This window comes from Culex pipiens, chromosome 1, assembly GCF_016801865.2.
Source record: "Culex pipiens pallens isolate TS chromosome 1, TS_CPP_V2, whole genome shotgun sequence".
In the NCBI taxonomy this organism is placed as follows: Eukaryota; Metazoa; Arthropoda; class Insecta; order Diptera; family Culicidae; genus Culex; species Culex pipiens.
The window spans coordinates 102333019-102348444 of NC_068937.1; the positions used below are offsets into that span (position 1 = coordinate 102333019).

Below are 15426 nucleotides of genomic sequence, written 5' to 3' on the forward strand. Positions count from 1 at the left end.
GGGGTGCGTTTTCAGCAGTTGAACGAGCTTTGAAGGCGGAGTGCTGAAGCGAAATGGCCAACATTTGCATAGTTTGAACATAAAACACATTTTTCCTGACCACTGCTGGCTACTGTGCATGGGGAGCGGCGAATCGATTGCGTTCAGTTAGTAAGAGGTGCAACAACATCGATTTGGATGGATGTGTTTTTTTTTGCATTGCGCAAAGTGACAATGAACTTGATTGATGGTATGTGGGTTTGTAGTGGGTTTGATGCATCCGCCCAATATCAGTTTTTGTTTGGTTTACAAATCATTTTGAACCAAAATTTACAATATTTTCAACGCATTTTCCAAATTGTACAGCACCTGAAAAAAATACCATTTTTTTCAAATCGACTTCTTACACAAAAATTTGTTGCGCAATATTATTTTTTTGGAAAATCTAGTTTTTTGATAAATGGCAAAACATGCATTTTTTAGGTGTGGCACAAGTTGGCCAAAGTTAATTTGGCAGTGTTGCCAATTTTTTAGAGCGTCCAATTTCCCGTCCCGGGAAAAAAATTCCCGGGAATATTCGGGATTTCCCGAAAAATAATATTTCCCTTTTCCCGGGAAATTTGTATATTTCCCGGGAATTCCCGAAATTCAAGCGGAAGTATACATTTCCCTTGCTTTTTGGTCCCAATTTTTTTTAAATATACAAAAAAAAAATAATGAACCTGACTTACTTTTATTCATTTTAATCTACTGTGCATGTTGAACTAATAAGAAAAAATCAGGTTCATTTCAGGTATATTTCAGATAATATTTATTGTAAAACGGGGTAACAATGACATGTTTTCATTCTGTTTTTATTTATTTTTTCCAACTGGTAAGGTTTGTCTCAAGATTATTATTTTGTAAAACATGTACTGGGGTAGGCCACATAAGGTCCATGCACTATTGTTGAAAAAAATGGTTTTCAATAGTATTTAAAAAATAGTGGCGTTGAAAATTGTATTTAGCATTTTACGGTGACTTTGTACAAAGTATATGTTGTTAAAATCAGATTTAAAGTGTTCAAATTCACAATCACTAAGGTTGCTGATAAGTTTTTAAGAAGTAAAAAAAATCAATGTGTAAATTTACTTAACTTAGTTTATAAGGTATTTAAAAATAAACATCCCGGATAAAAAATTACCATTTGATTACCATATTGGATCATACAATGACACTTTGAGAAATGGTAACTATTTGTGAAATCGTTTTTCAATTTCCCAAAATTAAAATTTAACTATATTAAACTATTTGTGAACTGTTTGATTTAAGGTTACTTTTTGCCAAATAGTACTTAAACCATTTATTTACCATACAACAAACAGTTTTTTGACGAAAATAGTACTGAGTTTTTTAAGGTTACCATTGCTAACCACCCTTATGCCAGATGGTTAAACCATTTGTGAGATAGTAAAAATTCATGCCAACCATATAAATACCATTTCTAAAATAGTAGTCAAACATTTTTGGAAATGGTAGTAACAATATAGTTTAAAGTTCAATTACCATATGAAAAAAAGTTTTTATATGGTACTTTTTTATGCGGGATATAAATTTTAGGTGAAATTGATAAAAAGTCAAAATTTTGCCTAGAAATCGTTAAATGAGATTTGTTGATAAAATTACGGTCTAGAACAAGTTATTTGCCATGAAAACCATAATTTCTACATGATTTTATTTTTTTTTGCTTTATAAGTCAACGTTATTCTTAAACATATTCCCTTGAAATGGTAATTTAAAAGCATTTTTAACTAACTAATTCAAAATTTGATTTAAAAAATAATACTTAAAAAAAAACAATTATTTTTTTTTATTTGGTAGGAGTTGAAAGACAGCATATAAAATTGGAAAATTTCAATATTTTTATAAAATTGTATGATTTTTAAAAGCAGTCAAGGCATTAATTGACCCCTACAGTGTAGGGCCTACACTCATTTTGAACATTAAAGTTGCTCTTTTATACAATTTTGTTGCAAAATATCAATCAGAAGCAGGATAAGAGAAATTTTCGATAAATTTCAAATTTCCCGGGAATTCCCGGGAAATATGTTAAAAAATTCCCGTTTCCCGGGAATTTTGTTACCCCGGGAAATTGGACGCTCTACATTTTTTTCAAAAAAAACCATGATTTTTGCCTTTCTTACAAAAAAAAGGTTTAAGGTTTGCTTTTGGAAAAAAACGCTTTACTCAGCAATCTTAAAATAATCGTGATCGGCTGGAAATCGTCCCAGAATAAAACCCTATGACAAATATGAAGGTTTCGATGCACTCTTTTGAATGAATTTTGGCCCGAAACCCGGAACTCAAAGCCTGATTTTTGAGAGCTCTTTTTCTGAAATACTTGTGCGATGTCTGTATCCGTTTTTCAAAATTTGTGCCTTCCATCATTGGAAAACCGCTCGTAAAACCCACAATTTTTATATTTCAGATTTGTAGCCGTGCGGTCGAAGACTAGAATTCCTTTCATTCGATTCACAATTTTGGACTGGTAAATGTGGTCATACCCATTTTTAGAGGTATTTGGACTATTTTACAGATAACACACGAAAAGCCATTCGAAAACATGCGCCATAATCTGCTTGTGCCCAAATTTGATGCTTTTCCAAAATTTATTTCGAGAGAGGTGGAAGGAGCACTTCCAGCAGCTGTTGAACGGTGAGACACGAGAGGGAATCGTCGAGGACAGGATACACGTTGAGGAAGATGGAAAAGCTGTGGACCCGCCTACGTTGGAGGAAGTAACTAAGGCTGTTAAAGAGCTCAAGAACGGGAAATCCGCGGGAAAGGACGGACTTCCGGCCGAACTTTTCAAGCACGGGAGTACGCGGATGACCGAGATTCTGCACCAAATCATCCTACGCATTTGGTGCGAAGAACAGCTTCCGACCGACTGGTTAGACGGGCTCGTCACCCCAATCTACAAGAAAGGGCAAAGACTCGATTGTGCCAACTATCGAGGCATCACAATCCTCAACGCAGCGTACAAAGTACTCTCCCGCATCCTGTGGAGCAAGCTGAGACCGATGACCGAGACCTTTGTCGGCGAATACCAGTGCGGTTTTCGAGCGGGTCGGTCAACGACGGACCAGATGTTCACTCTGCGACAAATCCTCGACAAGTTCCGGGAGTACAACCTGCAAACACACCATTTGTTCATCGACTTCAAGGCGGCGTACGATTCAGTCAAAAGAAACGAACTTTGGAAGATTATGGTAGAACACGGCTTTCCGGCAAAGCTTATAAGACTGATTCGTGCAACGCTCGACGGAGCAAAATCAAGCGTGCGAAGAGCTAACGAGACATCTGAAGCTTTCGTTACGTTGGATGGATTGAAGCAGGGCGATGCTCTCTCGAACTTACTGTTCATCATAGCGTTGGAAGGTGCTGCTCGAAGGGCAGGCGTGCAAAGAAACGGAACACTCATCACCAAATCGCACATGCTGCTTGGATACGCTGACGACATCGACATCATTGGTATCGACCGTCGTTCAGTGGAGGAGGCGTTCGTCCCTTTCAAGCGGGAAGCTGCGAAGATCGGACTGACCATCAACACTGCCAAGACCAAGTATCTGGTTGCTGGCAGAGCGCGTGGCAGTGCAGGTGATGGTGTTTCGGAGGTGGAAATAGATGGAGAAAGATATGAGGTGGTGGATGAATTTGTATATCTTGGTACACTCGTGACGTGCGACAACGATGTGAGCTGCGAAGTGAAACGGCGGATTAGTGCTGCAAACAGGGCCTTCTACGGTCTTCGTAGCCAGCTAAGGTCCCGCAGCCTAAGGACGCCTACGAAAATCACGCTGTACAGGACCTTGATACTCCCTGTAGCTCTTTACGGTCACGAGTCGTGGACGCTAAAGGAGGCTGACCAGAGAGCACTTGGGGTCTTTGAGCGGAGAATCCTGCGTTCTATCTTCGGCGGCAAGCAAGTAGGAGACCGGTGGCGCAGGCGCATGAATTTCGAGTTGTACCAAGACTACAAACATGCTGATATCGTAAAAGTCATCAAGCACGACAGGCTGAAGTGGGCTGGACATGTAGCCAGAATGTCGGACGAGCGGGCGGCTAAAACGATATTCAGCAGCGAACCTGGACGCGGTCGTCGGCTTCGTGGAAGGCCTCGTACGCGTTGGCTGTGTGCAGTCGACGAAGATGCAAGAGCGGCCAACATTGTAGGCGACTGGAGACGAGCGGCCCAAGATCGAGCATCCTGGAAATCTTCGATTAGTTCAGCGTTGGGTCGATAGACCTGTTGCTGATAAAGTAAAGTAAGTAATTTCGAGAGATATAGCTATATTAGACCGATTCTTCGGTTCCTTTTCAAAAAATTCCCAAGTTTTTTTCAGCGTTTTGGCTGTAGTGGCACAATTAAAGAAGAAACCCCCCAATGTTATTACATATTTGAAAAGATAATTGATTTTCCAACATAGAAATGACATGCATAATGAACAATATTATACCTGTGCTTCTCCTGAAATGAAAATGTAGCGTGACGGGACAACATCGTAAAACTGGAATTTTAAAAGGCACACCAAAAAAATCGACACAGTTTTGCCAGATTGATTTTTTAAAACTTTTGCTCTTCTACACATTATCACAAATTGAAAAACGAATCTTTTGCTCCTTGAACTGAAAGATTTGGTTGAGATTTGAGTTTTTGCCAGCCATTTCTTTTCGTGACGGGACAACGAAAGGAGCAGATTTATGAAAAAACTCCTCTCCCATTCAATGACTTGCAGACCTTATTTGGTCAATATTTTTGGCATTTCAGATAAGAAAACGCATTTAAAGCACATTGCAATTATTAGATCATAATTAAAATGAAATTTTTCATATAAAAAATCACATTGAAAATTGAAAAAAGTGACATTTTGGTGTAGCTTCGCTAAGAATCGGTCATTAGTGTTTTACGTCTTATTTTTAGACTTTTTTTCCTATTAAATTTTTGGTTTCATACAGAATCACAAAACATTGAAATTTCACGGCAATTTCACGGTACTCTAAAAACTGCTCAAAATAAACGTAAAAATGTATTCTTTTAGCAAAATTATTACCAGAAAAATGTCTTAAAAGTTAGCAGTAGTTCTAGATACAAAATTAAACCCCCTGACACAAATTATTTATTTGAAAAAAGGAGTATTGGATTAACTTTGGGAAATTTTTAAGAATTTCCGTCAGTTGAATTCTAGATTTTGTTATTAGGTCCTACAAACAAATGTTAACATTGAGTACATCCCGCATTCTCCAATTAATATTGACATAAAGTATAAAAGGGATAACTCAATGTTAACATTTGTTTACAGGACCTAAAAATTAAAATTATTTGCTTAAATATCTACAAAACGAAGCATGTCCTGAACCTCTAATTATCAAAACTAGAATCATTAAAATTAGTACAATCAATTATTTTTGCCCTGTCTAATTTTAGCAATAGTGAAATTTTAGTATGTTTTTAAAGTTCAGGCAAAACTTCATTAAAAGCAGTTTTTACATTTATTGATAATTCAAGAAATAATATAATACATTGAACAATGATTAACAACTATGATTTCAATATGTATTATTTTACCAATCAATTGAATTCAAACACATAATTTATATTTAAAATATTTCAATGCAATTTGTTCATCGTTGTTTAATATCGTTGATTAATTAAAATAAATTAAACAAAAATTTAAAACAAAAAGTGTTGATAGTCAAAAAGAGTTGTAGATCTGATATGAAATACTTTCTGCCTTCCTCACCTTACTGAGGAAAGGCTATATAATCACTCGAAAAACGAAATTCATAATTTGACCTCCTGGACCCACCTTCATGTATACATATCGACTCAGAATCAAATTCTGAGCAAATGTCTGTGTGTGTGGTGGGATGTTGATCAAAAAAATTTGCACTGGATTATCTCAGCACTGGCTGAACCGATTTGGACCGTTTCGGTCTCATTCGATCCGTCTTGGGGTCCCATAAGTCGCTATTGAAAATTACAAAGTTTAGTTAAGTACTTCAAAAGTTATGCTAAAAAAATGATTTTTACAAAAGTCCGGAAGATTGTAAAAAGGTGTGGTTTTTGTAAGAAACCCCGTCATTTTTCATTTTTAGAAAGTTATTCAAAAGACCTTTCCAACGAGTTTAATAGATTGCAGATCTGATCAAAAGTTATAAGCACTTAAGTGTTATTTATGCACTTTTTATAGGCCGGATCTCAGATAATTTGATGAAAACGTTGTCCGGATCTATCATGCGACCTGTCGTTGGATAGGTAATTGAAAGACCTTTGTAACGAGTTCAAAAGATTGAAGATTTGACAGCCCTATCAAAAGTTATAAGCACTTAAGTGTTATTCATGCACTTTTTGGAGGCCGGATCTCAGATAATTTGATGAAAACGTTGTCCGGATCTATCATGCGACTTGTCGTTAGATAGGTAATCAAAAGAAATCTGACAACCCTATCAAAAGTTATAAGCACATAAGTGCCCTGGATTATGAAGATCTGATTACCCAATCTGATGGTATGAATTATGAATCAAGTTGATAGAACACAGAAAGGTCCGCCCTTTTGTATCTATTTTGGATAACATTACCCTCTAAATGTGAGGAAGGAACCACCTAAAGGTGTATTAAGTAACGTTTTTTATGTAAATTTGAATTTGCAATCGAAAAGTACTTCACAGATTTTTTGATAAAGTGCCTCGTTTTCATGATATAGCCACCGAAAGATTGATTTTATTTTTTTGATTTTTGAAAGTAGTGCCTATGAGTGACCACTTCTTTAAATATTATTTTCAAAGTTTTAGATAAAATTGCTCTAAAATTTACTAAAAGACATTGAAGATTGGACATCTAGATGCTGAGATACAGCGGCTTAAAAAAAATGGGAAAATTGAAGTTACGCTCTTTTGAAATAAGTCTTGATTAAAAAAAATAAAATATTGTTTTCGAAAAGATCAAAAAATTTCACGAATGTTGAAAATTGAACCATTAGTTGCTGAGACATCGGCATTAGAATATAGACAGTTGTTTGGCTTAGACTTGGAAAACTTCAATTTTAAAATTTCTTTTTCTTGAAGCCGCTATAGCTCATTAACCAGAGGTCTAATCTTCAATGTCTCTTAGTCAATTTTACAGCAAATTTTCTCAAATTTTCAAAGAAAAAAAAATCAGAAATGGTTTTTTTCAAAAGATTTCACTGAAATCATACTTTCGGGGGCGATATCTTGAAAAGGAGGCACTTTATCAAACAATCTGTAAAGTAATTTTCGATTGCAAATTCAAATGAGGCCCAAAAAATGTTATGCATGAAATTTCGATTAAAAATAAATAACTATGTTTTCAAAAAACTCATAAGGCCGTTGCAAATATTGTTCAAAGTTTATGTCGCCCAAAATTGGTCCCCTTAAACATTTAAAATAATCTCAAAAATCAATAAATACCAATTTTGGGAAATTGAGTTTTTGTGAGAGAAAAGTTAATTAAAAATTTGGCATGATTTTTGTTTGCCGTGTACCTATTTAGTCCTCATCAATACCTACAACTTTGCCAAAGACACCAAATTGATAAAAAAAATCTTCAAAAGTTACAGATTTTCGAATATGTATGTACCAAAATAGAGCCGAGTACGAAGTTTGCAATAGAGACCGCCAAGACGGAGTTAATGAGTAAATAATTTGAATTTTGAAAGTTGAATAAATAAAATATTCAATAAAAAAACGAATCAAAACAGCCTCAATTAAAATATTAGCAGTGTTCATATATGATTTTACCCACCCTCAAGTTCACAGCCTAATGATCATATGATTTAATCTAACATCTGCCTTTCTTGCTGGTAGCATAAAAGTTCGTTTATCAAACCATTTCTCATGCTGTCACAAAAAGTATTTCTCTGCAAAACCCATAACCATCCCATCAAACACGTAATAACCATAGAGGTTACGAAAGAGATGCACTTGATTTGAATAGAATCACTGCCTGCATTGCACACCAGAGCAGATTCCCACCAATAGAAAAACCATTGCCTTCTTGCGTCTAATTACCTGCTCAGTTCCGCCGACACGTAGTTGCTGTGGGGGCTGTACTTGATCGGGGACTTGTACATGGCGCACACCAGCCGCTCCCGGCAGTTCTCTTCGACGATGCCGAGCGAGTTGAACACCTTGTCGAGCCGGGCCAGGATCGGGCTGTAGAACGGATCCACGGGCCGGGGCGTGACGCCCTCCTGGGCGTAGGCCTGCTGGTTCACGATCTGCTGCTGTTTCGCGATCAGCTTCTGCTCCTGGGCTATCCTGTACGCTTCCTGCCGCTGGGCCTCACGCACCTGGGTGGGAAAATGGAAAAGAAAAAGTGCGTCTTTCAATTAGCTTTCTAAGATTGATAAGCGTTGCTGCACTTTAGTCAGTCAAACTTAACCTCTGATCAATCAACGTGAAACTCATAGGGCGGTACAAAACTTAACTCAACCGATCAATCTTCAACCCAAACCCTTCTAATTTGTAAGCATTTGCCAGTCGCTCAATTTCCTCAAGTTCACGCAGTCCAAGTCCCAAGCCACATTAGCTAATTTCTGTTGATGGTCGAAATTAACCTGTTGCCACTTTGGAAGTCGGCGGCGCCGCTGGCTATTCATAACAACAAGCTATATCCACGGTGAACATCGTGAGAGTTGCGCACAACCTGATCGCACTCACTCCACTTGAGCACGGGTCCATGAAGGAAGACGAGCCCTCTACCCATGTCCAAAGATGAATGGAGATGTCTGGGGGCCGACGACGACGACGGACTGTCTTCGGGGTGGAGTTTCGCTTTCTTCACGTTGACGGCTTGCCGTTGGCTAGTTTGGACTTGTACGTGCTCATCACTATGAGGAAGGAAGGAAAGTGTGTCATATCGTTATTGGATTTTGATCACGAATGCGAGCTTCTCCATTTTTGTTGTTGTGTTGACTCGACTCAACTCAACGAGCAGCGGGCATTAAAAGTTTGTTGAACCAACACCAACCGGTGAGGTTGACGAAAGGTTAATTTTCATAATTCAATAGAGAGCTGATTGGGAGAAACTCCCCTCCGATTTCGTCAATTGATTAGACCTGAAACAATGATCGGGATTTTGTCTGGAGTTTTCAATATGGTACCATCAACAAATTGCTCATAACTTTTCCCTACTTTTGCCTTCCTCACTGAGGTAAGGCTATAATCCTGCTCTAAAAATGAACTTTGTATAAAAACGTCGTAGACCCACCTTCATGTATACATATCGACTCAGAATCGAAAACTAAACAAATGTCTGTGTGTATGTGTGTGTGTGTATGTGTGTGTGTGTATGTGTGTGTGTATGTGTGTGTGTATGTATGTATGTGACCAACAAACTAGCTCATGTTTCTCGGCACTGGCTGAACCGATTTGACCCGAACCTGTTGCATTCGACTTGGTTTAGGGTCCCATAGATCAAGTTTTATACAGATCGAAGTTTCGATAAGTAGTTCAAAAGTTATGTATAAAAATGTGTTTTCACATATATCCGGATCTCGCTTAAATGTATGTAAACTATGTCCGGGTCCACCATCCGACCCATCGTTGGGTAGGTTATCAAAAGACCTTTCCAACGAGTCCAAAACATTGAAGATCTGGCAACCATGTCTCGAGATATAGTCACTTAAGTGATATTGATGTACTTTTTAAAAGCCGGATCTCACTTAAATGTATGTAAACTATGTCCGGATCCACCATCCGACCCATCGTTGGTTAGGTTATCAAAAGACCTTTCCAAAGAGTCCAAAACATTGAAGATCTGGCAACCCTGTCTCGAGATATAGTCACTTAAGTGATATTGATGTACTTTTTAAAAGCCGGATCTCACTTAAATGTATGTAAACTATGTCCGGATCCACCATCCGACCCATCGTTGGTTAGGTTATCAAAAGACCTTTCCAACGAGTCCAAAACATTGAAGATCTGGCAACCCTGTCTCGAGATATGGCCAATAAGTGATATTGATGTACTTTTTGAAAGCCGGATCTCACTTAAATGTATGTAAACTATGTCCAGATCCACCATCCGACCCATCGTTGGTTAGGTTATCAAAAGACCTTTCCAACGAGTCCAAAACATTGAAGATCTGGCAACCCTGTCTCGAGATATGGCCACTTAAGTGATATTGGTGTACTTTTTGAAAGCCGGATCTCACTTAAATGTATGTAAACTATGTCCGGATCCACCATCCGACCCATCGTTGGTTAGGTTATCAAAAGACCTTTCCAACGAGTCCAAAACATTGAAGATCTGGCAACCCTGTCTCGAAATATGGCCAATAAGTGATATTGATGTACTTTTTGAAAGCCGGATCTCACTTAAATGTATGTAAACTATGTCCGGATCCACCATCCGACCCATCGTTGGTTAGGTTATCAAAAGACCTTTCCAACGAGTCCAAAACATTGAAGATCTGGCAACCCTGTCTCGAGATATAGTCACTTAAGTGATATTGATGTACTTTTTAAAAGCCGGATCTCACTTAAATGTATGTAAACTATGTCCAGATCCACCATCCGACCCATCGTTGGTTAGGTTATCAAAAGACCTTTCCAACGAGTCCAAAACATTGAAGATCTGGCAACCCTGTCTCGAGATATAGTCACTTCAGTGATATTGATGTACTTTTTAAAAGCCGGATCTCACTTAAATGTATGTAAACTATGTCCGGATCCACCATCCTACCCATCGTTGGTTAGGTTATCAAAAGACCTTTCCAACGAGTCCAAAACATTGAAGATCTGGCAACCCTGTCTCGAGATATGGCCACTTAAGTGATATTGGTGTACTTTTTGAAAGCCGGATCTCACTTAAATGTATGTAAACTATGTCCGGATCCACCATCCGACCCATCGTTGGTTAGGTTATCAAAAGACCTTTCCAACGGGTCCAAACACATTGAAGATCTGGCAACCCGTTCTCGAGATATGGCCTCTTAAGTTATATTTATGTACTTTTTTTTATTTCGGATCTAAAAAAAAGATGAAATTTGTGTACAACCCCATCATATCAGTCATTGTTGGTAATGAGTGAGGAAGGCTCCAACCACATAGGTGGATTAAGTTAGTTTTTTTTGTATTTTAGTTTTTATGCATTTTGCTGAGAGAGGAAGATCTCTCAAAAGATGTACATTTTTTATCTCTTGAATTATTTTTTCAATCAGGTTTTTTATGCAATTTTATTTTTTTAATTAAGAATTCAAGTTGAGCCATGGAAAGTCTCTCAATAGATCTGCCTTGTTGAACATTTCATATATTTGACAACTGAGTTTGTTTATGCAATTTTTCCTTGTTTAATATATTCAACTTTATGTTGGAAAAATCTTCCCATCTTCCCACTTTAAATGCATCGCTATTGAGTTTCATAGCAATAATCCCTGCTTTTATTTAAAAAAAAACTAAAAAATGTTTTATTATCGAAATAGATTCACATATATTTGATAATCAAACTTTTTATGCAACTTTCCCTTCTTCAAACTTTTTAGAATCATTTTATATAAATTCAATGAAAGGAAAATATTGATGTTTAATAGTTTAATAATAAAGAATAGAAAACTTGTTCTTAACCAGGATTTTCTAGGACGTTTGAAGGACGTCTTCATTCAAATATTGAGAATTTGTGTAAAAATGTTTAAGTCGTAAGTGCGTCTCCAGGCAAATTTTCAAAAGACATATAGCTCCTCTGAAATGTTTGGGTGACTTTATAGTAAAATTGCAAATGACTTGAAAAATTAGAGAAAGCGCCTAAAGATGTAGCCAAAAATTCTTCTGGAAAAAATACATTGTTTAATTTGAATATTTGAATCTACCCATAAGCACACCCCTGCTAATAGCTTCCACACAACAAATTAAGTTTCCCATAAAATATGAAAAATTTGCAGACAAATTTACAAAAGTCCCATAAATACCAACAAATACCAAAGTTCTCGAAAAATCACACTTATCTTCACAACTAAAAAAAAACAAAAAAAACATACAATCAAACTTAAAAAAAATATTATAAAATTCTCACATTTTTTTTTAAATTTCCAGAATTTCTTCAAAAATCTCCTAAAATTTCTATAAAATCCAGCAAATTTTCTTAAAATTTCCAAAAAAATTACGAAAACTGTGCTAGTTTATTTTGTTAATTAGGAGGAGACGGGACCCCTTCTAAGGGGTTGAGTCCCCTAAATGGAAATCTGTGATCTCTCAACCATAACAGCCCTGTGGAATAATTTTGTAATTTTGTGAAAAATGTTTTGAAAACCTCAACATTGTTAAAAAAAGCCAGTTTCTAAAAATATTTTTCATTCATTCCAAACAATCTTGGGGGGCAATATGCACCACAACAATGGGGCAAAATGCACCGGGTTAATGCAGTTTTCACTAGTCACCACTAGATGGCACCGCTGTTTTGACAAATGAGCATCACAGCGGTGTATTTTGCCCCGACCATGCTTTTTGCATAGAGGATTTGCAGCAAAGCTAAAAGACACATGTCGCCACCTATGAACAAATAGCGTAAACCTATGCTTTTTTGAAAAAATGTGTTTTTTCCTTCATAAACAACATTTTTTTAAACTTATGCCGGATTCAGATGAGAAAAATTATTTCCAACAATTTGGTGTACAACTTTCCAATATTTGTTTGATTTTTCTATGAGAAAACTGTAAATTTAGAAAATGATAGTAATTTGGAGTATTTGGCAAGAAAGTCTGTCAAAAATCAATAGAAATTGTTGAATATACGTTAACACATCTGTTATCAACTATATAACTGGTTATTTCATTGATATATACGGGGAAACTATTTTTTTCGTGTTCCAAAACATGTTTTTTAAAGAAAAAGTTCACAAATTTTTGCGCGCCCAAAAATTGATGTTCATTATTTTAAAGCAAATTTTTTTTCTCGTCTTTTGCAACTAGTTTCATTAAGATTGATGCAGGGAATCATGAGAAATAAGCGACTTTGTTCTTAAATCCAGCAGAAAGCAATACGATTTTTGGCAAGTAACCTCATTTTGGCGCCACCTACATTTGAAACACAGTCGCGCTGCAAAACCTCAATAACATTAAATTATTTTTTTTTTATGTTTTAAGACTTATCTGTCTGTAGAATATTAAACACACTTACAATATCAATTGATGCTTATCATATTGTGCAAAAATCATATTGAAAGTTCAATCAAAATTTGATCAAAACACAAAATTTGAAAGTTTTGCAAATATTTTTGGCTGTTTTTATCCTACGGTGTTTTGCAAATAACTTTGGCTGATTTTTTTCCTACGGTACTCAACATTTTTCCGGCATGATTTTGCAATGTTAAGCTTCCAATTTCTTTGATTTTTTCCCCGGAAAATTCTTCCAAATACCGAGAAAAGCAGGGGGTGCATTAGGGTGGTCTAAATCCGAACTTTTTCGGGGCTACCCCCTGAAATCAAAGATTGACCCATCACTAGGCTAAATTCCAATTTTGAGCTCATTCTGGCCACGGGAACCCCTCCCTCTAATCGCTTGACGTTTGTATGGGAAAAATCGTCAAAATATATGGAGAAAAGCAACTGTTTCCATTTTAACCTGTGGAGGGCATTGCGCCACTATTGCAGTCGTCCAATCTTTATTAATTCTGAGATCTAGAACCTTAATTAAATTTTGAACAACTTTCCCAAAGACAACATATTTTTAGGATTTTTTGCTGTCTAGTTATTGTACAAGCAGTTCCTAGCTGGACTCGGTCGTTGGAAACGACCGTCGGCTCAACGACCGACGAAATAGGCGGCGGGCCAGATGCGGGCATAAAAATGTCAAAATCTCTCCCCCCCCCTCACTTCGTCTCACCATCCAGCTGCAGCTTTGTTGACAAACAAACGGAGCACGCGGTCGCATGATGGCGGCATCGAGCCAGAATTAGGGGTGATCATGTGATTAAAAATGAAACTTTTTTCAAGAAAAATAATATTTTTCCGACTGAATAAAAAATTTGCGAGCATGTTCAAACAATTATTCCTGATGTCGGAGAAGTGATTAAAAACCAAAATTTTAATCCATAATTTTTCTATAAATTGATCTTTTGCACTCCAATTGGGAACCCCTAGGTCTATCCACGACCGTTTCCAATGACCGTGAGAAGATGCCAGAAAATCCAACTACCAGCTAAATCCACAATATTGTAGGGAGTCATCTCCCTGGGTCCTGTCTCGGTGGAGTCGCTTGTAGGCAGTTGTACTAACAATCCAAAGGTCAACAGTTCGTATCCCGGGGTGGATCGAAGCTTAGGTGTTAAAAGAGGTTTGAATTGCCTCAACAATCGAGCCTTCGGACACCTAGTTTCGAGTAGGAATCTCGCAATTGAGAACGCAAAGGCAATGCTGTAGAGCGAATAATTTAATTTTTTGTACCGTCAACTGGGTCGAATCGGGACTACAGTCTATTAGGGACATCAGTTTTTAGAGCTTATAAAAGCATCAAATTTGGTAACCGAGGCACTAATTTTGTCGTTATATGTCTGTTTTAATCGAAATCAATTAAAAATATCAAAATATTGTGCAAAAACATGGCTAAAACTGCTGTCTCAATGCGCCCCAGATGACGTTACCGAAAAATTTCCTAGTAACAGGATGGTCAAAACCTCAATGTGAACATTTAGCAACAAGATTTTAGTTGCATATTCACGTCAAATTTCCTTCAAAATGAGTCATGGATTAACTTACTTCGATTTATGGTTCCAGAGATACCACAGTTTAATCCTGAAAGATTTTTCACATTTTTTTGCGAAAAAGGCGGAACTTTGGGCTTGTGCCAACCGCTCCACAAAATGTGAGCTTGATCAGAAAATGTTGATTTCAAATTTGCACTGTTTTTTCCAACCACCTTGCCCTAACTCAAATGTAAACAAATGCCATCGTGCGCCGCTGGCAGTCACTGCTTGTTCCCTCGCGTGTACGGCCTTTAGTAAGCTATTTCAGATTCCATCAGCGATCCAACCGCGGTTTTATGGGACCCAACGCCAACTATAGCACCATAACGCACCATCTAGCACGTGCTTTATGAGTTTTTGGTGCTTTCTCCGCTAAGCGACCAGACTGCTGAAGAAGAGGCATCAGCAGCGTTTCAGAGGTTATTAAGGTTCCAGTTTATGGCTGGATGAGCACGAACGACTTCTACCGAATCGGACAGGCCAACGAAAAAGCGGTGCCGGATGTTAATGACCAATTGACCCACTGGATCCCTTGTGCCATCCTAACTTTCAGCTTGGAAGGCGTTGATTAACCGTGGTTAATGGCGTGTAATTAACAAGTTTGAGCTATGTGTGCTTTCTTTTGGAACACCAGCCGAATGACAACCTAAAGGGCACCCTTTTGATCGACAATTACAATAAAAAACATTGGTATACCTGAAATTTCTA

The 15426-nt window shown here is 37.3% G+C and overlaps 1 protein-coding gene across 2 annotated transcripts in view; it reads right to left on the reverse strand.

Moving 5' to 3' along the window:
- LOC120428959 (uncharacterized) overlaps positions 1-15426 on the reverse strand; it is a 92365-nt gene that overhangs the window by 7257 nt on the left and 69682 nt on the right. For both annotated transcript variants that reach the window (XM_052711634.1, XM_052711633.1), the window contains one exon: positions 8050-8330. In XM_052711634.1, the coding sequence (XP_052567594.1) occupies positions 8050-8330 (281 nt within the window). The remainder of the gene's footprint in view (positions 1-8049; positions 8331-15426) is intronic.